At 40.7% G+C, this 26778-nt stretch overlaps 1 protein-coding gene across 1 annotated transcript in view; it reads right to left on the bottom strand.

Moving 5' to 3' along the window:
• Window positions 1-26778, bottom strand: part of MCUB (mitochondrial calcium uniporter dominant negative subunit beta) — an 84122-nt gene that overhangs the window by 4086 nt on the left and 53258 nt on the right. Inside the window, 4 exon segments of the mRNA XM_027103489.1 lie at window positions 524-684; window positions 11493-11597; window positions 15599-15769; window positions 16288-16363. Coding sequence (XP_026959290.1) covers window positions 524-684; window positions 11493-11597; window positions 15599-15769; window positions 16288-16363 — 513 coding nt within the window.

Here is a 26778-nt window from a genome sequence, read left to right as displayed (position 1 = left end):
TTTTTCGCTTAAATTAAAACAGACTCCTGCCCCTCCTCCCCAGAAAAGTTTTTTTTTTTTTTTCTCCACCACTGATTAACTTCAGATGTTAGGAAGCCACTGCTAACTTTCCAGCTGCAATTCTGTTGAGCAGAGTGGGAGCCGTGGGCCTATTCTCTGAAAAACAAACAGTGCTAGTGCTCCAGCTAGTGCATCCCAGCTCATCTTATACTCAGTTACCAAGATACCATGGCCAATCCATGGAAAGGACGCACGGCACAGAGTTTAAGACAGCAGCCTGGAGTCAGACCACCAGAGTTCAAGTTCTGGCTCTAATACGTATTAGCTTATATACCTTTGCTGCCTTAGTTTCCTCATCTGAAGAATGAGGACGGTAACACCACCAAACTCAGAGGCTCGTTGTGAGGATTAAAGGAGAAGATAAGCCTATGTAAAGCATTCAGAAAAACACTCAAATGGAGCAATAATACCAATAAATATTGGTATTATTTACAAACAGACTCAACAGGTGATGCTTCCGAACCTGTTCGAGGGGCTGCAGCTGTCCCTTCAGGTGGTCAATTTTCTCCAGCAGATGGTGCTCTCTCTTTTTCTGAAACTCTTCTAAATGCAAGGCTATGAACAGTCTGTGAACCAAGGATTTCATGTTTTCCATCTCAGTAGTGTGCTCACTACTCAGTTTTTCTGAGAAAAGAAGACACAAGGGAAACATAAGGCAGTTAACACATCTTTTCCTCCAGGGTTTGTAAGTCTAGGGAACCAAATCTGAGTTCCCCCGTCTGGCCACTTGGACGCTCCCCACTCCTCGGGGGGCATTTGGTACCGGCCTTTATTCCTGTCTCAGGTGATTCCATTCATCTCTCTCTGGAATAATAAATAACCAGACAGTAGGTTTAAAATTCATTATGTTTTTGTCTTTTTTCTTTTGTAATATGACTAGCGCTCTTCCTTTTTTAAAAAAAGGAAGAATAATACAGGAAAAGGAAGTATCCATCTACCAGAACCCAGGTGAATACCTCACCTGAGTTTGTAACACATTAGTTACAGGTTCACTTTTATACCTGAGTTAACCTAAGATCCTTCTTCACCCTCAACTATCTATCCAAAATCATTTTAGGATCCCCTGGGGAGGGAAACTGGTGTACAAACATGTAAACGAAAGTATAATATACATTTGAAAAGTCATTCAAGTGTAAGTTCTTTTCAACAAGGTATAGATCTGAAGGGAGGTTCATACTGACGAAAGGGAATCGGTTTCTGAGCTTTTAACACAGAGTTCTTTTGATTCTGAATTTCTCTCATACTACCACTTCAGTGGATCTATAGATCTACAAAAACTGTGCTATAGTGATGCCTTTCTGAGGGTTATAACTGTTCCCCACCACTGTAGGAGAATTTGAGATAGGGGGACAAAGTGAGGGGAGAGAAGACAGACCTTCCTGCCAGACAGCAGAAGCAACTGCAGATACGGGAGATTTATGATCCTAGTGTCAGTATTATCCCAGCGGCTTTCCAGTCTGTGACAGCACTTAACCAGTCTGTTACAGACTGAAGTTAATTTTCCTCTATCTCCACCCACTTCTTCAAGACTTTATTGTGGTCTTTAATCCCTTCCACATTCTAGGCCAAAACTCCACAAAGAGGTAGAAACGAGAAGTTCCCTTTTAGCCTTTTGAGATTTGCAGAACAGTCAGAGCCCTTTTGCTGTGATGGAAAAAATGGACGGATACATAAAAGGTCTACATACAGAAAAACGGCAGAGATGGGGCACGATTTTGTCCAAAGCTGGGGAACGTAACAAAGATAAAGAAAGCCAGACACTAGTTCAAGTGGTAAGGATAGATGTTATTCAGTAACTATTGTACTAGGGAAGGGGATCTGGCATGAACTGAACTCAGCTGCTATTTGTGCAGAGGTGGAGGGGCGTTTTCAGGGAGCGAGGAGAACATCAAGGGGCTTAAGCAGAGTCAGGGAAGTGGAAATTTACAAAAAGTGGGAATGGAAGTTGCTTAATGTGACCAGGCCATTTGGGTCTGTTAACTGGCGCTTGTCCAGAAGAGGAAGATCAAGTAGAACAATGAGGTGCCCTGAAAATGTTTATCTCCACTTATTCCCTCAAATGCTAAATGGGAAGTAGAAGACCTCGCAGAGTGTTGGGAACTCACTGGACATGAAATTTCTATCTCAACATGGATTTTCACTTTTCTCAATTTCTTCCATCCTTCTGTCTTTGGAGTTAAATACTGTCCTGATTTTTAAAAAGAATCTAGAAGAATGTTCATAATTGTTGAAATGATGGATTTGTTTTAATTTCTCTATACTTAATTTGTGTTTGAAAATTAAAAAAAAAAATTTTTCCTCAAGGGATCTTCAGAGTAACTGCTGATATCAGTGCTGGAGCACGAGATCAGCCTGGATCGTCTAGTTATACCAGAAAGTAAGAAAATGCTTAAAATAAAAATGGGGGCAAGACATAAGGACATGGGAGCCAATGATCTTCAAATTGTACCAGCTATGGTTAGCAGGATCCCCTTAAGCTGGCTCCTGTGTCCTTGTGACTTACTCCCATTTTTTGTTAGTATTTCCTTATTTTTTCTTTTGTTGAAGTATAGTTGACTTACAATATTATATTAGTTTCAGGTGTACAGCATAGTAATTGAGTATTTTTACATATTACACTCCATTAAGTTATTACAAAATAATGGCTATAATTTCCTGTGCTGTATAATATCTCCTTGTTGTTATTTTATAGTTTGTATCTCTTAATCCCCTACCCCTATCTTGCCTCTCCCCAGCTGCTAACCACTGGCTTGTTTTCTATACCTGTGAGTCTGTTTCTGCTTTGCTATATACATTCATTTTATTTTTTAGATTCTACATATAAGTGATATCATACAGTATTTGTTTTTGTCTGACTAAGCATAATATTTTCTAGGTCCATCCAGCTTGCTGCAAATGGCAGAATTTCATTCTTTTTTATGGCTGAGTAATATTCGTGTGTGTGTGTGTGTGTGTGTGTGTGTGTGTATGTGTGTACATACCACATCTTCTTAAGCCAATCGTCTGTTGATGGACACTTGGGTTAACTACTGTAAACAGTGTTGCTATGAACACTGGGGTGCATGTATCTTTTCAAATTAGTGTTTTCATTTTCTTCTATATGCATACCAGGAGTGGAATTTCTGGATCATATGGTAGTCCTATTTCTAGTTTTTCTGAGGAACCTCCACACTGTTTTCCATACTGGCTGCACTGATTTACATTCCCACCAACAGTGTACGAGGGTTTCCTTTTCTCCACATCCTCTCCAACATTTGTTATTTGTAGACGTTTCGATGATAGCCACTCTAACAGTTGTAAGGTGATATCTCATTGTTTTGATTTGTATTTCTCTAATAATTAGCGATGCTGAACACCTTTTCATGGGCCTGTTAGCTATCTGTATGTCTTCTTTGGAAAAATGTCTATTCAGGTCTTCCGCCCAGTTTCCATTTGCATGAAATATCTTTTTCCATCCCCTTGTTTTCAGTTTGTGTATGTCTTTAGCTCTGAAGTGAGTCTCTTGTAGGCAGCATACAGAAGGTTCTTGTTTTTTTATCCAATCAGCTGCCCCTATGTCTTTTGAGTGGAGCATTTAGTCCACTGACATTTAAAGTAATTATTGATAGGTATGTACTTATTGCCGTTTTATTAACTTTTTCTAGTTGTTTTCGTAGTTCTTCTGTTTTATTTTCTGTATCTAAATCACCTCCCCCCACCTCTCCCCATCCCCTTGGCATCTACTGATGATTCCTGTCTGAATTTGGCTGCAATATAATGATTTTTCAACTACAACAGCCCTCCCATATTTACCAGTCAGAACCTGGCATTCCAACTAAAAACATGAACCTTCTCTTATTTACTGATTTATTTATCTCACCATCTATTTATGAAGGCATAGACTCAGTATTACCTTATCCTAACCCCGATAGTCCACAACCACAGCTTACTGAGAGCAGAATCCTCTGGAGTCAATACTGATAGGAACACTAAACTATAATGGTTGAATTGCTGAAGGCTCAGTGCTGACTAGTTTGAGAAATAAAAACAGTCACACATTCATGAGTTTTACCTCCAGGAGTCCCACCAGGTTCTCACAGTGAAGGTCAGAGATCAGAGAAAAATACCTCCCTGCTTCCAGCAGAGAAAGGAGAAAAGTAACCATTTTGAAACAGTCCTGAGCATTACTTTCTCCATGCCAAGGAAATTACAGTTGACCCTCAAACAATATGGGGGATAGGGGCACCAACCCCACATGCCGTCAAAAATCCACGTATAACTTTATAGTTGGTCCTGTGTATCCATGATTCCATGGACTAAACCAACTGTGGACCACTTAGTACTGCAGTGTTTATTGAAACAAATGTGCATGTAAAGTGGACCCATGCAGTTCAAACCTATGTTGTTCAAGGGTCAACTGTACTTTACCAGAACCTAGTCTGGCCTGGACAAAGGGCAATTAGCCAAGTCCAGGCCCCTCTAGCCTTCCTGTCTCATATAGGGGAGGGAAAAAATGGCTAAGAAACTCTTCTGAAGGTTACAGCACAGTAATCCTGGCCCAATAAAAACCTTGAGATTTAATCATAAAATTATAGAATGCTTCTCCCCCCCAACACCTTAACACCACATCAACAGGGCTCCAGCTCTGTGCAAGACAAAGACTCTATTCAAGAAAGAATTTCTAGGGAAACTCAAATACAACAGGGTAGAGAAACAGGGACACTAGAAAAAACTGAAGCCTCTGATACCTACAGCTATAGCAAACAGTAAACAGCTGAGCTCCTGGTCAGATACACATAAAACCTCACACTAAAGACCTACTTGCTTCAGTTTCTATTTTTAATAATATCATGTCTAGCTTTCAACAAAAAATTACAAGGCAAGAAAAAAACAATCTAAAGAAACAAAGCAAGCATCAGAATCTGATACGGCAGAGATTTTGGAATTTTCAGACCAGGAAATTAAGACAAATATGATTGATATGGTAAGGGCTGTGATGGAAAAAGTTGACAACATGCAAGAACAGATGAGTAATGTAAACAGAGAGATGAACATTGTAACAAAGAATCAAAAAGAATTTCCAGAAATCTAAAACACTTTAATAGAAAGGAAGAATGCCTTTGACAGGCTCACCAGTAAACTAGACACAGAGGGGGAAAGAATCAGTGAGGCTGATCATGGTGATACCCACATCCAATGACAAAGGAGAAGCCGCAATGAGACGGGAGGAGGGGCACAATCACAATCAAATCAAATCCCATAACTGCTGGGTGGGTGACGCACAGACTGGAGAACACTTATACCACAGAAGTCCACCCACTGGAGTGAAGGTTCTGAGCCCCACGTCAGGCTTCCCAACCTGGGGGTCAGGCAACGGGGGGAGGAATTCCTAGAGAATCAGACTTTGAAGGCTAGCGGGATTTGATTGCAGGACTTTGACAGGACTGTGGAAAACAAAGACTCCACTCTTGGAGTCCACTGCTGCAGAAGAGAATAAAGAAAAAAGAATGAAAAGAAATGAAGACAGCCTAAGAGAACTCTGGGACAGCACTGAACGCAACAACATTCAAATTATAGAGGTCCCAGAAGGAGAAGACAGAGAGAAACGACCCGAGAAAATATTTGAAGAGATTATAGTTGAAAACTGCCCTAACATGGGAAAGGAAATAGTCACCCAAGTCCAGGAAGTGCAGAAAGTCCCATACAGGATAAACCCAAGGAGAAACATGCCGAGACACACAGTAATCAAATTGGCAAAAATTAAAGACAAAAAAAAATTCTTGAAAGCAGCAAGGGGAAAAAGACAACATACAAGGGAACTCCTAAAAGGTTAACAGCTGATTTCTCAGCAGAAACTCTACAAGCCAGAAGGGAGTGGCATGACATATTTAAAGTGATGAAAGGGGAGAACCTACAACCAAGATTACTCTACCCGGCAAGGATCTCATTCAGATTCAATGGAGAAATCAAAAGCTTTACAGACAAGCAAAAGCTAAGAGAATTCAGCACCACAAAACCAGCACTACAACAAATGCTAAAGGAATTTCTCTAAGTGGGAAACACAAGAGAAGGACCTACAAGACAAACCCAAAACAATTAAGAAAATGGTCATAGGAACATACATATCAATAATTACCTCAAACATGAATGGATTAAATGCTCCAACCCAAAGACACAGGCTCACTGAATGGATACAAAAACAAGACCCATACATAGGCTGTCTACAACAGACCCACTTCAGACCGAGGGACACATACAGACTGAAAGTGAGGGGATGGAAAAAGACATTCCATGCAAATGGAAATCTAAAGAAAGCTGGAGTAGCAATACTCATATCGGATAAAATGGACTTTAAAATAAGGAATGTTACAAGAGACAAGGAAGGCCACTACGTAATGATCAAGGGATCAATCCAAGAAGAAAATATACCAATTGTAAATATATATGCACCCAACACAGGAGCACCTCAATACATAAGGTAACTGCTAACAGCTATAAAAGAGGATATCGAAAGTAACACAAAAATAGTGGGGGACTTTAACACCTCACTTACACCAATGGACAGATCATCCAAACAGAAAATTAATAAGGAAACACAAGCTTTAAACGACACAACAGACCAGATAGATTTAATTGATATTTATAGGACATTCCATCCAGAAACAGCAGATTACACTTTCTTCTCAAGTGCGCATGGAACATTCTCCAGGATAGATCACACCTTGGGTCACAAATCAAGCCTCAGTAAATTTAAGAAAACTGAAATCGTATAAGGCATCTTTTCTGACCACAACACTATGAGATTAGAAATCAATTACAGGGAAAAAAACATAAAAGCACAAACACCTGGAGGCTAAACAATACGTTACTAAATAACCAAGAAATCACTGAATAAATCAAAGAGGAAATCAAAAAATACCTAGAGACAAATGACAATGAAAACATGATGATCCAAAACCTGTGGGATGCAGCAAAAGCAGTACTAAGAGGGAAGTTTATAGCTATAGAAGCCTACTTCAAGAAACAAGAAACATCTCAAATAAACAACCTAACTTTAGACCTAAAGGAACTAGAGAAAGAAGAACAAACAAAACCCAAAGTTAGCAGAAGGAAAGAAATCATAAAGATCAGAGCAGAAATAAATGAAATAGAAACAAAGAAGACAATAGCAAAGATCAATAAAACTAAAAGCTGGTTCTTTAAGAAGATAAACAAAATTGATAAACCTTTAGCCAGACTCATCAAGAAAAAGAGGGAGAGGACTCAAATCAATAAAATTAGAAATGAAAAAGAAGTTACAACAGATACCACAGAAATACAAAGAATCCTAAGAGACTACTACAAGGAACTCTATGCCAATAAAATGGACAATCTGGAAGAAATGGACAAATTCTTAGAAAGGTATAACCTTCCAAGAATGAACCAGGAAGAAATAGAAAATAAGAACAGACCAATCACAAGTAATGAAATTGAATCTGTGATTAAAAGTCTTCCAGCAAACAAAAGTCCAGGACCAGATGGCTTCACAGGTGAATTCTATCAAACATTTAGAGAAAAGCTAACACCTATCCTTCTCAAACTCTTCCAAAAAATTCCAGAGGAAGGAGCACTCCCAAACGCATTCTATGAGACCACCATCACCCTGATACCAAAACCAGACAAAGATACTACAAAAAAAGATAATTACAGACCAATATCACTGATGAATATAGATGCAAGAATCCTCAACAAAATAGTAGCAAACAGAATCCAACAACACATTAAAAGGATCACACACCATGATCAAGTGGGATTTATCCCAGGGATGCAAGGATTCTTCAGTATATGCAAATCAATCAATGTGATACACCATATTAACAAATTGAAGAATAAAAACCATATGATCATCTCAACAGATGCAGAAAAAGCTTTCGACACAATTCGACACCCATTTATGATAAAAACTCTTCAGAAAGTGGGCAGAGAGGGAACCTACCTCAACATAATAAAGGCCATATACGACAAACCCACAGCAAACATCATTCTCAATGGTGAAAAACTGAAAGCATTTCCTCTAAGATCAGGAACAAGACAAGGATGTCCACTCACCACTATTATTCAACATAGTTTTGGAAGTCCTAGCCACGGCAATCAGAGAAAAAAAAGAAATAAAAGGAATACAAATTGGAAGAGAAGAAGTAAAACTGTCACTGTCTGCAGATGACATTGTACTATACGTAGAGAATACTAAAGATGCCACCAGAAAACGACTAGAGCTAATCAATGAATCTGGTAAAGTTGCGGGATATAAAATTAATGCACAGAAATCTCTTGCATTCCTATACACTAATGATGAAAAATCTGAAAGAGAAATTAAGGAAACACTCCCATTTACCACTGCAACAAAAAGAATAAAATACTTAGGAATAAACCTACCTAGGGAGACAAAAGACCTGTACGCAGAAAACTTTAAGACACTGATGAAAGAAATTAAAGATGATACCAACAGATGGAGAGATATACCATGTTCTTGGATTGGAAGAATCAACATTGTGAAAATGACTATACTACCCAAAGCAATCTACAGATTCAATGCAATCCCTATCAAATTACCAATGGCATTTTTTTACAGAACTAGAACAAAAAATCTTAAAATTTCTATGGAGACACAAAAGACCCCGAATAGCCAAAGCAGTCTTGAGGGAAAAAAACGGAGCTGGAGGAATCAGAGTTCCTGACTTCAGTCTATACTACAAAGCTACAGTAATCAAGACAATATGGTACTGGCACAAAAACAGAAATACAGATCAATGGAACAAGATAGAAAGCCCGGAGATAAACCCACACATCTATGGTCAACTAATCTATGACAAAGGAGGCAAGGATATACAACGGAGAAAAGACAGTCTCTTCAATAAGTCGTGCTGCGAAAACTGGACAGCTACATGTAAAAGAATGAAATTAGAACTCTCCCTAACACCATACGCAAAAATAAACTCAAAATGGATTAGAGACCTACATGTAAGATACGACACTATAAAACTCTCAGAGGAAAACATAGGAAGAACACTCTGACATAAATCACAGCAAGATCTTTTTTGATCCACCTCCTAGAGTAATAGAAATAAAAACAAAAATAAACAAATGGGACCTAATAAAACTTAGAAGCTTTTGCAAAGCAAAGGAAACTACAAACAAGACGAAAAGGCAACCCACAGAATGGGAGAAAATATTTGCAAACGAATCAACGGACAAAGGATTAATCTCCAAAATATATAAACAGCTCATGCAGCTCATTATTAAAAAAACAAACAACCCAATCCAAAAATGGGCAGAAGACCTAAATAGACATTTCTCCAAAGAAGACATACAGATGGCCAAGAGGCACATGAAAAGCTGCTCAACACCACTGATTATTAGAGAAATGCAAATCAAAACTACAGTGAGGTATCACCTCACATCAGTTAGAATGGGCATCTTCAGAAAATCTACAAACAACAAATGCTGGAAAGGGTGTGGAGAAAAGGGAACCCTCTTGCACTGTTGGTGGGAATGTAAATTAATACAGCCACTATGGAGAACAGTATGGAGTTTCCTTAAAAAGCTAAAAATAGAATTACCATATGCTTCAGCAATCCCACTACTGGGCATATACCCAGAGAAAACCATAATTCAAAAAGACACATGCACCCCAATGTTCACTATTTACAATAGCCAGGTCATGGAAGCAACCTAAATGCCCATCAACAGACGAATGGATAAAGAAGATGTGGTACATATATACCATAGAATATTACTCACCATAAAAAGGAACGATATTGGGTCATTTGTAGCGATGTGGATGAATCTAGAGACCATCATACAGAGTGAAGTAAGTCAGAAAGAGAAAAACAAATATCGTATATTAATGCATATATGTGGAATCTAGAAAAATGGTACAGATGAACTGGTTTTCAGGGCAGAAATTGAGACACAGATGTAGAGAACGAACGTATGGACACCAAGCGGGGAAGTGGCCGGGCAGGGGATGGTGGTGGTGTGATGAATTGGGAGATTGGGACTGACATATATACACTAATATGTATAAAATGGATAAGTAATAAGAACCTGCTGTATAAAAAAATAAATAAAATTAATTAAAAAATTAAAAAAAAAGATAAAAATGGAACGTTTTCATTACGTTTCAGTAGAGAATCACATGTGGAAATATGGTCAAGAAGGTTTTTTTCGCTTAACTTATATGGAACCCAAACATCAAAGCGATTAACGTAACCAAGATGGTGCAGATTATTTTAAACACTTGATTTGGATATTTTGAGTATGTCGGCTATCTCCCGAGTGGTATAACGTTGACTGTTCTCAATTATTGCTTCAATTTGATCGCTATCAACTTCAACTGGTCTACCCAACCATGGAGCATTGTCCAGAGAGAAATCTCCAGCACGAAACTTCACAAACCACTTTTCAGATTTTCGATCAGTCACAGCACTTCTCCATACACTGCACAAATCTTTTTTTGCGTTTCAGTTGCGTTTTTACCTTTCTTGAAATAATAAAGCATAATATGCTGAAAATGTTGCTTTTTTCCTTCCATCTTCCATATTAAAATGGCTACACAAAAATTCACCAATTTTCCTTTTTTTTTTTTTTTTTTTTTTGCGGTATGCGGGCCTCTCACTGTTGTGGCCTCTCCCGTTGCGGAGCACAGGCTCTGGACGCGCAGGCTCAGCGGCCATGGCTCACGGGCCCAGCCGCTCCGCGGCACGTGGGATCTTCCCGGACTGGGGCACGAACCCGCGTCCCCTGCATCGGCAGGTGGACTCTCAACCACTGCACCACCAGGGAAGCCCAAATTCACCAATTTTGATAAGTCTTTTTTTAAATGCATGCTGATATGACAGCTGTCACAATACAATCTAACAAAATTGTTTTGAATGAATGAAAGACAGCTATGTGCTACTAGAGCCATCGAACGGAAAAAACCGAACAAATGTTTTGGCCCAGACAACAGAAAATGTTCCACTCCAGCGCTTGATAGTGGGGGAGGCTGTGGGGAAGGGGTGGAGCTCATGGGAACTCTCTGCTCTCTGCTCCACCACGCTGTGAACCTGAAACTGGCCTAGAAAAAAGAAAACCTACTTAAAAAAAAAAAAAGTGAAGACCTGTACAATGGTATACGCTTGAGTTCCTGATTTTCAGGTCCACTTCTTCTTAACCCAATAATGTCAGATTAAGCATTCAAGATCCTAAAATGAAGCCTTAAAAGTCTAAAAAGAGTATATGAACCTAAAAGCTCTGACGGATGACTTCTACCAATCATTTCTACCCTTGCTAGAAAAGCTTACACGTTGGCTCTCCAAAGCCTTCTTGGTCATTTGGTTACCTAAAACAAATTCTTAGGATAAGGCTGCTCCCTGAAAAAGGCCCACAGCGAAAGGCAAGTGTTAAGATACTTGCATAGCTGTGTTTCTTACCTTTCTTAGGGCACTGTACATCGTATGTGATTTTATTAATGACAAGTCTAAAGTCATTCATTAGCAAGATTTCCATCAAGGTTGAAGCTGCAATTTCACTGCCATCTGAAAATGCAAAAATAAGTCCTTGTTTTACAACAGTAAGAACCATGTTTCAACATATGGAAAAACACTTGCTAATCCAGGTCTCTACAATACAGTAGTGGACATCTGTCTATTCTGGGGGGGGAGGGGCTTTCCCATACCCGATACTGTTCCCACCGGGAGGGAATCCTCTCTTGCTGCTCTACTGCCCATTACAGTGGACCAAGAAGAGCAGGCAGGCACCCCGTCTCCCACTCTGTCGGCGGCGCTGGGACCCAGGCTGACGTCCCTCGTGGGACTGTACCTGCGGACGGTCATGCAAGGCCAGAGCAGTGCAGGTGGCGGCGGAGGGGCTGAGGGTGTCGGCAGCAAAGCCCATCAGGCTGTTCCCAGCCTAACCTCTCTACTCACGTCCTTCTTCAGCTCCTACCCTCTTTTTTTTTTTTCTTTAAATTTATTTATTTTTGGCTGTGTTGTGTCTTCGTTGCTGCGCGCAGGCTTTCTCTAGTTGCGGCGAGCGGGGGCTACTCTTCGTTGCGGTGCGCGGGCTTTTCATTGTCGTGGCTTCTCTTGTTGTGGAGCACGGGCTCTAGGAGCACGGGCTTCAGTAGTTGTGGCACGTGGGCTCAGTAGTTGTGGCTCGCGGGCTCTAGAGTGCGGGCTCAGTAGTTGTGGCGCACGGGCTTAGTTGCTCCATGTGGGATCTTCCTGGACCGGGGCTCGAACCCACGTCCCCTGCATTGGCAGGCGGATTCCTAACTGCTGCTCCGCCAGGGAAACCCTCCTGCCCTCTTCTGGGCCTGGCTTTCTTTCAGTTCCAGTCAGAGAGCCTGCTGACACACACCCCTGCTTAGTCAGAGCCCACTTCGGCAGCTTGCAGCCAAACGCGCCTAACCGCTCTGTGGAGGCATGCGGCAGGAACGTTTGTGGAAGCCCGCCTCTCTCTTACTTTTAGCCGCTAAGGGGGAGTGATGTGCGTTGACTGAAACTTGGTAGCGCCGCAACCACCGCCACACAGGGCTCCCTCCCTTTCTAGCCGAGCTAAGACCACAAGAGGCAAAACTGCAAGTGGCTGGGGGTGGCAGGGAGAGTGACAAACATAGCTGAACCGAAGAAGTAAATCTGCACTTGTGCGGTGTATTTCCTAGAGGTGGAGAGATTCTAATAGTGATTTCAGATATCCCAGGAACAGTTCAGAAAAAAAAAAAAAAAATCTCTAGGAGAATGTCAGCGTCAGCGTGCTTCGCACAGCCTCTTATATAGCCTAGCTTTTGCTGTTATATTCTTGAACTTTCATGTAACCCAGGTGTTAAGATTCAAACTCACTGAACAGTAAGCAAAAAACTGGCGCTGGTAGGGGTTTCTATCATTCTTCTTTCGGAACGGTCTACATATAATTACGTGACACAGAGTCCAGGATGTATATTTTCGCCTGGCCTGGCATCGCTTGGCTGCATTCAACCGGATATGCGTGACAACAGTAATGCTGCTAGTGAAATCGGGGAGAACCTGCTTGCCTGCCTCCTGTCTGGCTCTCAGCAGTTCTTTTGTTCAGAAGGCAGCAAGTCAAGGCTGCACCTGGGGCTGTTCCTAGAATTTGGCTGTTTGGGTTCCTGTTCATCAGCTGCGGTGAGATCATCTTCCCAGGAATTGCCAAATAACTCAGCCCACACTGTGGGCAAAACTGTGACAAGCTTAGAACACTCTTTTCAAGCCCAAATTAAATGCAGGCAAATTCCACCCACAGAGCCTCTTTTTAAAAAGATCAGCAACACACCAAATCCTTGTATCTGACTTTGCAAGTGTCATTTAAAAATTTACATTTAAATGACTTCACACCTGCTCCTTAAAATATTATTATAAAAAGAAATCAACTGAGTATGATTTCTCAGTTGAAGTACTACATTATCCTTTATGCTATTATAGGAACAGCAAGAGATTGATGTGAAACACTTTTAAGGAGGTAATGATACAGTGATGAATTTTTCACCTATTCTTGGGCAAGTACTGATATGAACCCCAACACAGCGTTTTCACTCAGTCCAAAGAGCCCCTTTACTCTATGATTTCTAGGGTTTTTCTCTGTGTTTTATGTTTCAAAGCTACTCAAATTATTTTTTTAGAAACAAGCAGGGTACACATCAATGTTTTAACCTAATTTCAGGCAAGCACTGTGCTCAGTGCCCTTCTGAGTTCTGGGTTTGCACTTCCCTGCTCTGAGGAGGAGCAGTTATTCCCCTGCAGGGAAGGCCCAGGGGTTTCGGTGTTCCTGTGACTGGGGGGCGGGAATGTCGGTCCAGTCAGGGATGAAGTATTAGGCCACTGTGGTCACGGGACTAAAACCTTCTTTCTCTGATTCTGGTTTTAGCAGGAAGAAACTCCCCTTCTGGTTAAATCCAAAGTCCTTACAATAACCTACAACAAGGCTTTCCCTAACCTGCCCTTCCCCTCCTACTTGGACCCAGCTCCCTCCCTTTTCAGTTGAGGGTGGAGTTAGCTCCCACCTCAGGGCTTCTGCCTGGAGAGCTCTCTTCCCATCTACATCTTCTCTCATCTCTTCCCGGTCTTCACCTAAATGTGACCTGAGTGAGCACCTCCCACCAACACACACAACTCCCACCCCCCATCACTCTGCTTTATTTTTGACTGTAACACTAATTATCTAACATATTATATATTTTATTTCTTTACCTTGTTTCTTTCTCCTCTTAAAATGTAAGCTCCCTAAGAACAGGAGTTTTAATCTCTGTTGTTCTTTGCTCTATCTCTAGCATCTAGAACAGTGCCTGGCATATGTTAGTGTAAAAAAAATTAATACACAGAAACCTCAATTAAATAGAGTCCAGAGACCAGAAGGGGGAGCTCTCACACCCTGCGAGGACAGCAGAGCCCAACAGGAAGAAGAAAGACTCCTCTTCTTTCCCAGCAAGGACTCAGCCAATGAAAAGCCATGGACTGTTTGTTTACTATAGCCCTACTCACTTCCTTTTCCTCTATAAAAGCGGTCTCCTCCCCTTGTCCTGCAAGTCCTCACATGTGGCTCACCATGGTTGCAGACCCTGAATTGCAATTCTCTGCTGATCTGCAATAAATCCATCTTTGCTGGAGAAATATCTGGCAGTCTCTTTGTTTCAGGTCAACATTTGTTAGGTGCTCAATATTTGCTGAGCAAATAAATTCTTTAATCTCTATTTTTCCAACTTCCATGTCTACCTCTTAATTGGTTCTGAACTTGGATAGGGAAGAAGAATGTTAATTTCCTTTTCAAAACTGCAATATTAATCATTAACTTTTAAATAAGTTTATTCTAAGTATGTAATACTACAATAAAATAACAGTGCAAATTTATTCACTTATTTATATTTATAGTAGCCTCTGTATATTGGACTGGGGTAAAGAATTCTTTATTCTCTTTTAGGGGCAGGAGGACGTCCTTTTATGTCCTCAGACCATGAAAACATAAAAGCTATATCCTAAATTTTAAATGTCTATGTGATTAACCACCTCTGCTGGTATTAAACTATATATATATATATATATATATATATTTACACACACACACACACACACACACACACACACATACTTTCCTGAGAACTAATTCGTCAAAAAACACGCTAGACTATAACTGCTTTATAACAAAGGTTAATGAACTATTTGTGTATTTTAGTTATTCACTGGCTATTTCAATCATTGAGCCTGCATTTCATTTTCTAATTATTCAAATTTCTTACAGAAAATTAGACACTAATGACTGTGTCATTAAAATTTTCTCAGAGAAAAATCTGGGGGCTAAGTTTATGAAATAAGTAACCAAAACATGCATAAACTTATTCCATTTCTTTTTTATTCAATAGGGTTAATTTTTTTTATATTACTGATGTTCAAAAGTGAAGGACTCAGTAACTGCCAACCATTTATTATATAATGAATTAAAGAATCAAGTTTCTAGAAAAGTAAAGAACCAAAACAAAGGTTCAGAAGAAGAGAAAAAGACAAAGTTGAAGAAAGCATATATATACCTGCTGTGAAGATGGCAGCCGTTTTGATACCTTTATCTTCATTTTGTAGGTCCTGAAGGAATGAACCAACCGTTGATAACATTGGTTTGACTACAAACTGACAGCGCTCCTTTCTGGACGGCAAAGTAAGTGTTACCAAGGGAAGGCCATGTTTATAATTAATTGTGATTTCTGTTAAGAAAAAAAAAGATGGTAATAGAGGATGGATAACATTTCCTTTAAAAATAACTGTTAAAATTATTATTAAAAGATTATTAACTACAAAAATTCTACAAGGGATGCCTAAATATAGAATTCATAATCCTCTGAATGCCTATAATCATTTACATCACGCCTACAGTGCCTTCATTATACTAGTTTACATATTCCCCACCATTCTATAACATTTTATTAAGCATGTATCACACTTTATTATAATTATCTGCTTAGAGTCTTCCCAGGTAAAAATTTATTGAGGGCAGAAACTGCTTCTAAGTCATCTGTAACTCCTTTGATTGTTGGAGTGGGAGTTTGCCAAAAGACATCAGAGATCTTATGGGAGCAGAAAAGGAAGGAACTGAACTCCGAGGGGGGGTGGGAGGGGCAATACAAGAAAAGTCTGTTTTGCTCAAAACTCACACTTCTCACTTTATTTGGAAGACTGGAAATAAATTAGCATGGGGAATCAAAGAAGTGATAAGAAAACTTACCGTCAGATGGCCCCACTGTGCTATAAAGATTTGACTGATACAATTTCAGATTTCCACACAGTTTCTCACACAAAACCTGTAAGAAAAAAATGATTTTTTTTCTTTTAGGAAAAGTGGGAAAGCTAAAATAAGTGTCTGTACTTGAAGACTGTTTTAACGTTGTATGGCAAGCATGACGAAAACTTCAGCGTCCCACACATACCCAGGTAAGCCCTTAGAGAGGCTCACTAGACCTTTCTGACTGTGTTGTCCCATATGCGAGCCACTAGTCACATGCTGCCATTTAAAGTTAAATCACTTAAAATTAAATAACACTAAAAATGCAGTTTCTCACAGTCAGTCACCTTTGCCACATTTCAACTGCTCTATAGCTCTGGGTCTAGTAGCTACCGTATTGGACAGCACAGAAATAGATCATTTCCATCATCACAGAAAGTTCTACTGGACGGCACTGCTGGGTCTAGAACATCTGAATGGCTACCTTACTATGGGATGTATTTTTAGGGTTTGTATTGGTGGGTTTTTTAAAAATTAATTAATTAATTATTTTTTTGGGGGGTTGTGTTGGGTCTTTGTTGCTGTGCACGGGCTTTGTCTAGTTGTGGCGAGCAGGGGCTACTCTTCGTTGCGGTGCGCGGGTTTCTTGTTGCGGAGCACGGGCTCTAGGCGCACAGGCTCAGTAGTTGTGGCTCGCGGGCTCTAGAGCGCAGGCTCAGTAGTTGTGGCGCACGGGCTTAAGTTGCTCCATGGCATGTGGGATCTTCCCGGACCAGGGCTCGAACCCATGTCCCCTGCACTGGCAGGCAGATTCTTAACCACTGCTCCACCAGAGAAGCCTTGTATTAATCATGGCAGTGGTGACAAAGACTCCCTCCTCAACCAAACTTTAGTCAGTGTCCTCTAAGCCTGACTAAGCCCCATCCTTGTGCATGTCCTCCAGGAGGCCAGCTTTAGCAAGAATGTTGTTGAGTTAGTTTAGCCAGAACCCCCCAACCCTCAGTGTCTGATCAAATTCCTCATCCTCCACTATTCCCCAGGTATTATCTGATCACCCTAGTCTGTCTTCAACAAGAATCCTGCTAGGTCAGGTGAGCAAAGAATTACTCCATCCTCTTAGTATTCCCATCCACTGCCCCTCCAACTCTGCTCGTTGGATATAAATCCCCACTGTTCCCAGTTGTGAAAGGGATGAGCCCAATCTCTCTCCCCTATTACAAAACCCCACTGTAGCAGTCCCCCAGAATAAAGTCTACCTTACATTCCTTAACAAGTGTCATGAATAACTTCTTCTTTAACAGTGGTTTGGTGTGTATCCTTCCAAACTTTTTTCCATATACTGCCACCTTTACACGTTGAGTTAAAATTTATGCTAGAGTTTATATAATGCTAAAGACAGTTTATAAGTCAAATTCCTAGACGCCAAAGATGATAATTCCTGCTCATAAAGTACTTACCATTTAATGTGCTGATGAAGTTTCTCTACTACAATTATCATTTTAGAGGCAACCGCTTGACAACCAGGAAATGTTGAAAGAAGGCAGAGTGGCCAGGGAAGAATATTAAAGCTTTCTCAAGCTTTTGCGTACCTAAGAATCACCTGGCTACTACAATACTGTCCACTGCTAAACAGACAGGGCTTGTTAAAAACACAGCTTCCTGGACTCCACCTTTACTAGATTTTTGATCTAGTAAGTCTGAGGTAGGGGTATGAGAATTTGCATTTTTAATAAGCCCCAGGGTTATACTGAAGTTACAGGTGTGAAGGTCACCCTTTTGAGTAGCTGGGTTCTAGCAGACCCTCCGAGGCCTTCAGGGCACTATTTCTAATCTTCTGCATAGAATCACTTTGAACTCTAAATTTTAGTGCTGGGACAAGGGTTACTGCCTTCAAATGATACTCAGTATCAGGTCAAAAGGTGACTCAGGCTTCTCTTTTATCACATCTTTTTCCTAAATACAATTCTAATCACTTCACACACTGCTTAAAACCCCAGGGACTTCAACAGTTTATATAAAGTAGAAAGAACAGTGACTCCGGAGTTCTAAACTCAGTTTAGCCACTTAATAGCTGGAGATCACAGATAAGTCACAGGACTGTGCTTTTGTTCTCTGATGGGTTAGGTGGGGATAACAACATCTATCTTGCAGAGCAGATATAAAAATTAAACAAAGCGTCAAGCAAGTATAAGGTAGGGTCTACGCGCCCCACATGAGCAGTATAGGCCACCTCCCCTCCACAGCTCCACCACCTACTGTTCTCTTACGGCAGGAGCTTAGGCCCCAGGCAGACGAGCTGTGTGCCACCGACGTATTAAAGTGTCGCCTTCTTTATCCACTTCTGCCTAACAAACCCTGTCATTCCCTCCAGGCCCAGCTCAAAGGCCATTTCCTAAGTCTTCCTGCAGAGTCATGATGGTTGAGTGCGAAGGGCACAGGCTTTGCTATCAGAACTAAGCTGGAATTCCAGCTTCAAGACATACCAGCTGCCATGATCTTTGACAGGCAGAGGGTTCAGGAAGAAACGGGTTGTGAGAAAAAGAAGGGGACGAGTTTGGCAGAAAGGAAAGGGAAAGGGAAAGGAAAGAATGTTCATTCCACATATAAGTGATATCATACGGTATTTGTCTTTCTCTTTCTGACTTACTTCACTTAGTATTATAATCTCTAGCTGCATCCATTGTTTCTGCAAACGGCATTATTTCATTTTTTATGGCTGAGTAGTATTCCACTGTGCATATGTACCACATCTTCTTTATCCATTCATCTGCTGATGGACATTTAGGTTGTTTTCATGTCTTGGCTATTCTAAATAGTGCTGCTATGAACATAGGGGTGCATGTATCTTTTTTTTTTATAGAGTTTATTTTATTTTTACTTGTTGACAGTTTTGCTTTATTTATTTTTTATTTATGGCTGTGTTGGGTCTTCATTTTTGTGCGAGGGCTTTCTCTAGTTGTGGCAAGCGGGGGCTGCTCTTCATCGCGGTGCGTGGGCCTCTATCACGGCCTCTCTTGTTGTGGAGCACAGGCTCCAGATGCGCAGGCTCAGTAATTGTGGCTCATGGGCCCAGTTGCTCTGCGGCATGTGGGATCTTCCCAGACCAGGGCTCGAACCCGTGTCCCCTGCATTGGCAGGCAGATTCTCAACCACTGCGCCACCAGGGAAGCCCCATGTATCTTTTTGAATTATAATTTCATCTGGATATATACGCAGGAGTGGGGTTGCTGGATCATATGGTAATTCTATTTTCAGTTTTCTGAGGAACCTCCATACTGTTCTCCACAGTGGCTTTACCAACTTACATTCCCACCACCAGTGTAGGAGGGCTCCCTTTTCACCACACCCTCTCCAGCATTTGTTATTTGTAGACTTTTTTCTTTTCAGGAAAGGCATTTTATTTTAAATACAGCAGTGCGTACATGTCAATCCCAGACTCTCAATCTATCCCTTCCCCCACCCCTTCCCCTGGTAATGATAAATTTGATAATTCATTCTCTAAGTCTGTAAGTCTGTTTCTGTTTTGTAGATAAGTTCATTTGTATCTTTTCTTTATTAGATTCCACATATAAGCGATATCTTATGATATTTGTCTTTCTCTGTCTGACTTATTCACTTAGTATGATAATCTCCAGGTCCATCCATTTTGCTGCAAATGGCATTATTTCATTCTTTTTAATGGCTGAGTAATATTTCATCATATACATGTACCTACTTATCTGTCAGTGGACATTCAGGTTGCTTCCACGTCTTGGCTGTTGTAAACAGTGGCGATGAACATTGAGGTGCATGTATCCTTCCGAACCATGTTTTCCTCTGGACGTATACCCAAGACTGGGATTGCTGGATCATACGCTGGCTCTATTTTCAGTTTTTTAAGGAACCTCCATACTGTTCTCCATAGTGGCTGTACCAATTTACATTCCTACCAGTGTAGGAGGGTTCCCTTTTCTCCATGCCCTCTCCAGCATTTATTGTTTGCAGCTTTTTTGATGATGGCCATTCTGACTGGTGTGAGGTGATATCTCACTGTAGTTTTGACTTGCATTTCTCTAATAACTAGTGATGTTAAGCATCTTTTCATGTGCTTCTTGGCCATCTGTATATCTTCTTTGGAGAAATGTCTGAGTAATACTCCACTGTATATATGCACCACATCTTTATCCATTCCTCTGTCGATGGACACTCAGGTTGTTTCCATGTCTTGACTGTTGTACGTAGTGCACAGCACACTTTTTCAAGTTATCACGTTCTAGTCCTGTTCACTGGTCTGAAGCCATTTTGGAACTACTTGTGAGCTGTAGGTAACTGACAGGTATGTCACTTTTGTCCAATCTGGCAGTGATGTAATTGACACCCCACACTAACCCAAACACTGGTTTTATCTCTACCTGCATTCATCTTAACATTCTTTTCTCCACATAAATTTGTGCTGTTTTGATTTTTCCTTTTAACTGGATATTACATCTGCCTGGTTTCCTTCATATCATAAGAGTAAAATAAATTCTTTGATGCATGTTCATTCTTATAACTGTATGAGAGTCGTATTTTTACCTTTTCCCAAAAATTATCTGTTAATAGTCCAGAACAGAAGACGTAACTAAGAGTTTGACTCTTTTTGGGTAGGACAGACTAAAGTAGCCCATGGCAAGATCAAGCCAAGCTTTCCAGTGATTTGATGACTTAATCTGTGATATCACCAATATCACAGCAACCTCCCCGGACAGGGACCTTAAGGTGGCACTTTAAGAACCAATTCTGAGCTCTGGCCACAAAAGCCCAGTTGGAGGCAATATAAAATTACTAGCCAGAAAGGGGTGAGTACAGAATGAAAAATAAACTCCTACTTAGAGTCTGTAGTCCAGAATTTTACTATATGAGAAATTAAATGCTAAGAAGGAACCAACCAATTTATTTAGACGATTTCCCTTAATTCCACTTAGGGAAAATAAAAATAAGAGAGTCGTCCAAAACTGACTTTAACACAAATTATATTTAGAGTCTTCAAAGAGAGAAAAAGGAGAATCAGCCTCCAGAAAATCAATAAGAAATTATGATACTAAACTGGTAGAAATAAAACAAAAATTAGTAACTTGGATCAATTAATTAGGGATTTCTAAGGCAAAAATGGAGAAAATCTATATACATGTAAAAAACCCAGCTTTAATGAACTAAATAAATTCTAGACTAGATAAAGTCAATAGAAAAGAAAACTAGTGAATTAGACAATATTTCACCCAGGTACAACACAGAAAGATACAGAAACTTTAAACCTTTAAAAAGCAGTCAATCTCATACACTACTGGCAAGAATGTAAAATGGTACAACCATTCTGGAAAACCTTTAGCAGTATTCTTATAAAGTTAAACACACACTTCCATGTGACACAGCAATACCACTCCTAGCTGTTTACCCAAGACAAATGAAAACTTATCTTCATACAACTGTACAAATGCTATTTCATTTTGTCCCTCTAGAGAGCATACTCTCTGGCTGACTACTGTAGTTCCAGCACCTGGAATAGTATAGTACCTGACATACTACAGGGGCTCAATAAATACATGGTAAATGAATGTATGAATATCTTCAAGGTGCTAAGGGAAAATAACTATCGATCTAAAACATTATATTTAGGAACATTACTTAAGGTTGAAGGAAATGAAGAGGTTTTCAGATGTACAGAGATCATAGTTTCTTTCCCACACATCTTTGCTAAGGAACCTCCTAGAGAGAAGGGAACTAAACCCAGATGCAGGAGAACACAGTTACGGGCTGAGTTGTGTCCCCAACTCCCCACCAAATTCATATGTCAGAGTCCTAATCCCCAAGACCTCAGAATGTGACTGTATTTTAAAGAGGTAATTAAGTTAAAATGAGGTCATGAGTGTGGGCGCTAATCCAATGTGACTGGTGTCCTCATAAAAAGAGGAGATTTGGACACAGACACGTGCGCACACAGAGGAAAACCCTGTGAGGACACAATGAGAAGGCAGCCGTCCACAAGCCAAGGAGAGAGGCCTCAGAAGAAACCAACGCTGCCAACACCTTTACCTCGGACTTCTGGCTTCCAGAATTGTGAGAAAGTCAACTGAATCTGAGGAACTCTTACTATGGAAGCCCTAGGAAACTAATACGAAGCCAAAGCCGTAAAATATGTTGGTAAATAAACTACTTATTGTAAGAAATTTTAAACCATTTTTTGTGTTAAAACAAGTGGAAAGCTAAACAAGATGTGGCATATGCTCTAGTCAGTGGATTCTTAGAACCTGTGAAGACCCTATTCACGTTCAGAGGAGGGCAAAGATGGTGAGAAACCTAAGACTTTGTTAGGAAAGTTATAATTGAGTATGTGTATATTAAACACTTAAAGGAAGCCATTCGAAGTACAGTTTCTACAGTGGTAGAAAAGGAAAAAGGATAGAACAAGCTTTTTCAAGGAAAGTAGAAAAAAGAAGCAAAAAACCCTATAGAAATCAGAAAGTTTTTCAAAAAGATGAAAAGAAATGTAATAAAAGCTCATTGTGGAAACTTGGAAAATAGAGAAAATGAGCATCCCCAATTCCACCAACCCCTGACTTATGCCAGCCTTTCCGTAGATATATATATGCTCATATAATCATAGAGTTGATCATTAATGTTTTATAAGCATTTTCTTACTTCATTAAGAACTTTCATAAACAAAATAAACTGCTCCATAGCCACTTATCCTACAGATGTAACAGAATTTATTATTTATATACCTATTGTTGGACATTTCCATTTTATATACCATTTCTATGAATTTTTTTCCTGTGTCAGAGAGGAATGCATGCTCATTTTAGAAAAATCTATAAATCACAGACTCACAAAAAGAAAAAAATAGAAGTCATCAATAAGGCCATCATCTGGAGTTATCAGTTAACACTGATGTATACCTTCTAGTTTATTTTCTATGTATACTGTATTTCACTTTCACCATTACAACTAAACTGATTCAGAACATCTTTGCACGTAAATCTGTTTGCATTTTTTTATATAAATTAATTTTTTTATTTTTGGATGCATCGGGTCTTCGTTGCTGTGCGCAGGCTTTCTCTAGTTGCAGCGAGAGGGGGCTACTCTTCGTTGCAGCGCGCGGGCTTCTCACTGCGGTGGCTTCTCTTGTTGCACAGCATGGGCTCTAGGCACATGGGCTTCAGTAGTTGTGGCACGTGTGCTCAGTAGCTGTGGCTTGTGGACTCTAGAGCGCAGGCTCAGTAGTTGTGGCGCACAGGCTTAGTTGCTCTGTGGCATGTGGGATCTTCCCGGACCAGGGCTCGAACCCGTGTCCCCTGTATTGGCAGGTGGATTCTTAACCACTGCGCCACCAGGGAAGTTCTTTGTTTGCATTTTTTTTAATTTAGGGTAGATTCCAGAATGACTGGATCATAAAGTAGTAATAGTTTTAGGATCCTGATAATGTATTATCAAACTTTGGGGGGAACATTTTCTTCCTTTCATGTTTTACTCAGTGGAACACCCAAATTATTAATCTGAACCCAAAGAGGCAAATCTTCATAAGATTCAGAATCAGACAATAACAGACCCGGTTGAGCTTCCCTGGAACAACAAACTTCCCCCTGGAGGCTCATCCTCAGATAGGCTTAGCAGACATCTTCACTGGGACAGCCCGCAGGTACCTCAAGCTCAGTGCCTCCTGAACAAAGCTCTTTGTTGTTCCTCCATGGACCTCCTTGATGGACTCACACCACTAATTACTAGTCATTAGATTAGAGGCGCAGATAACTAGAGAGTTATCCTAAGCAACTAATATTCCATAAAATAGCTGGTAGACCAGTAGTTACAACTGAACTGTCACTAGGGCCTACTGGTTCTTTTTTTTTTTGCGGTACACGGGCCTCTCACTGTTGTGGCCTCTCCCGTTGCGGAGCACAGGCTCCGGATGTGCAGGCTCAGCGGCCATGGCTCACGGGCCCAGCCGCTCCGCGGCATGTGGGATCTTCCCGGACTGGGGCACGAACCCGTGTCCCCTGCGTCGGCAGGTGGACTCCCAACCACTGTGCCACCAGGGAAACCCTAGTTCTACTTCTTACAGAGCTCTCAAACGCATCCTCTCGCGTCTGTCCCCACCTCCACTGCTCTAGTTTAGATCCTCATCATCTCACCCAGATCACTGTAACAGTTTCCTAACTGGCCTCTCCCACCAATCTGTTCCAGATTAAGATCTACTCCAATTTTCTAAAATTACATAAGGTCAAACTATTTCTAGATTTAAAAACCTCTATTTGTTCTCTACTGCAAAGGGAAACAACTCCAAAGAAAGCTTTCCACGAGCTGATTCTTGTCCGCTTATCCCGCCTCCCCTTATCATGACCAGCACCGGCCCCCTCCCAACCCTCTAGTTCAGATATGCAGAGCGTGTTGCCCTCTCTCGAATATGGCACACTGTTCATGCTTCCTTGCCTTCACACGTATTCCCACCCCTGCCCGGAAAGCCCTGCCCAGTGTACCCACCCTGTGTGGCCAACTCTTACACTCAGTGCTCTCATCTTCCCACCATAAAGCCTACAGAACTCCATCTGTTCCCACCATTGCTTCCTTCCCTCCTACTGCAGTCAAGTGACCTTCATTTTCAAAGGTCAATCCCTCCTCAGGTGTTCTCCATCTTATACCTGGCAAAGCTTTCTCAGAATCCTAACTCCCTCTTAATCACTGCCTCTCACACTCTACAGGTTCAATACAATCAGCAAATATGCTATAATATCTCTCATCCTCCTTGGCCAAACTTTTCATTTTGTCTACACTGGTTCATCTTCAACTCCCATTCACTCTTTAAAAAACTGTTTTTCTTCCAGTTTTATTGAGACTTACAGCACCGTACAAGTTTAAGGTTCCCATTCAGTCAAACAAAGTACCAACGGGGGTGGGGCAGGCAAGACAGGGGTAACAACCTATCTTAAGATGTACAAACTATTATGTATAAAATAAATAAGTTACAAAGATGTGTTGTACAGCACAGGGAATATAGCCAATATTTGATAATAACTATAACCAGAGTATAACCTTTAAAAATTTTGAATCACTATGTTGTTCACCTGAAACTTATATAATATTGTACAACAACTATACCTCAATGATAATAAAAAAAACCCCCAACATACTACCAACAGGCTTCTATCTCCAGCCCCTCAACCACGTAGCCAGACCCCTCCTGAGGTCCAGACTAGGACAACCAATACTTGACTAACACCTCCCCTCACATAATCACATACATCTGAAAGTGAATTTATCCAGAACAAAACTCTTGATTTCCCCCTGAAACCCCTTCCTCTGGTTCATCTTTCCCTGTAATAACTGACCCGTCACCTCCCTGGCTGTTGAAGTCAAAGCCAGGAGTCATTCTTGAGTCCATCAATTCCATCCACCCATCCATTCTACCTACATAGTTCATCCATTTCTCTCCATTTTTATTGTTAATGCTCCAGTCCAGGCCACCATTATCTACTGCAGCAGTTTCCAAACTTGTTCATTTGCTTCTACCCTTGCTCTCCTCCATGCTACCCTCCTCAATGCATCAAAAGTGATCTTCTTAAGATGTAAATAGTATCACCACATTCCTCTGCTTAAAATTCTTCAATGGATTCCCCTTCACACTTCAACAGAATAAAAGCTTATCACGGCCAATGAGATGCTACATGACCTAGACACTGCTTGTCTTGCCAATCTCATCTCATTCCCCCCTTCTTCCTTGCTTTCCTTACTCTGATCCTACTGTCATCCCTCGATTCCTAGAACACGACAAGTTTCTCAAATCTCAGGGGCATAACATGCTGTTCTGTGTTTAGGATACTCTTCTCCCCTGTTTTGTATAACTAAATGTTTTACATGCAGTATCTTACTTAATCTTTATAGAAACTGCATGAGCTACATACTATTACTTCCCATCTTTTTTCCATTCAAATGTATTTAGTGCTCACTTATCACTTGACTGAACATTGATATAATAGGAAGTCACTGGAGAACTGGAGTTGGCAAACGAGAGCCTGTGGGGCTAATCCAGCATGTCTCTCCCCCACTTTTTTTTTTTTTTTTAGCTCAGTTTTAGAACAGTAAAATTGAGCAGAGAGTACAGAGTTCTCATATACTCTTGGCCTTTCATCCAGCACCAGAGTGGTACATCTGTTACAATCCGTGAACCTATATTGAACACCTTTATCACACAAAGTTCGTAGTTTATATTAGGGTTCACTCTTGGTGCTGTACATTCTATGGGTTTTGACACATCCACCATCGTAGTATCACAGGGAGTAGCTTCACTGCCCTAAAAATCCTCTGCTCTTCCTATTCGTCTCACCCCTTGCTCCTCTCTAACCCCCGGCCACGACAGATCCTTTTACTGTCTCCATAGTTTTGCCTTTTCGAGAATGTCACGTAGTTGGAATCATATAGTATGTAGCCTTTTCAGATTGGCTCCTTCCACTTAGTAATACACATTTAAGATTGTTCCATGTCCTT

Source organism: Aethalodelphis obliquidens, unplaced genomic scaffold (genome assembly GCF_003676395.1).
Source record: "Aethalodelphis obliquidens isolate GAN/ISIS:26980383/991018 unplaced genomic scaffold, ASM367639v1 scaffold6, whole genome shotgun sequence".
Lineage (NCBI taxonomy): Eukaryota > Metazoa > Chordata > Mammalia > Artiodactyla > Delphinidae > Aethalodelphis > Aethalodelphis obliquidens.
Note: the sequence above shows the minus strand (reverse complement) of the source record. Positions and strands in the feature narration are given on the sequence as shown.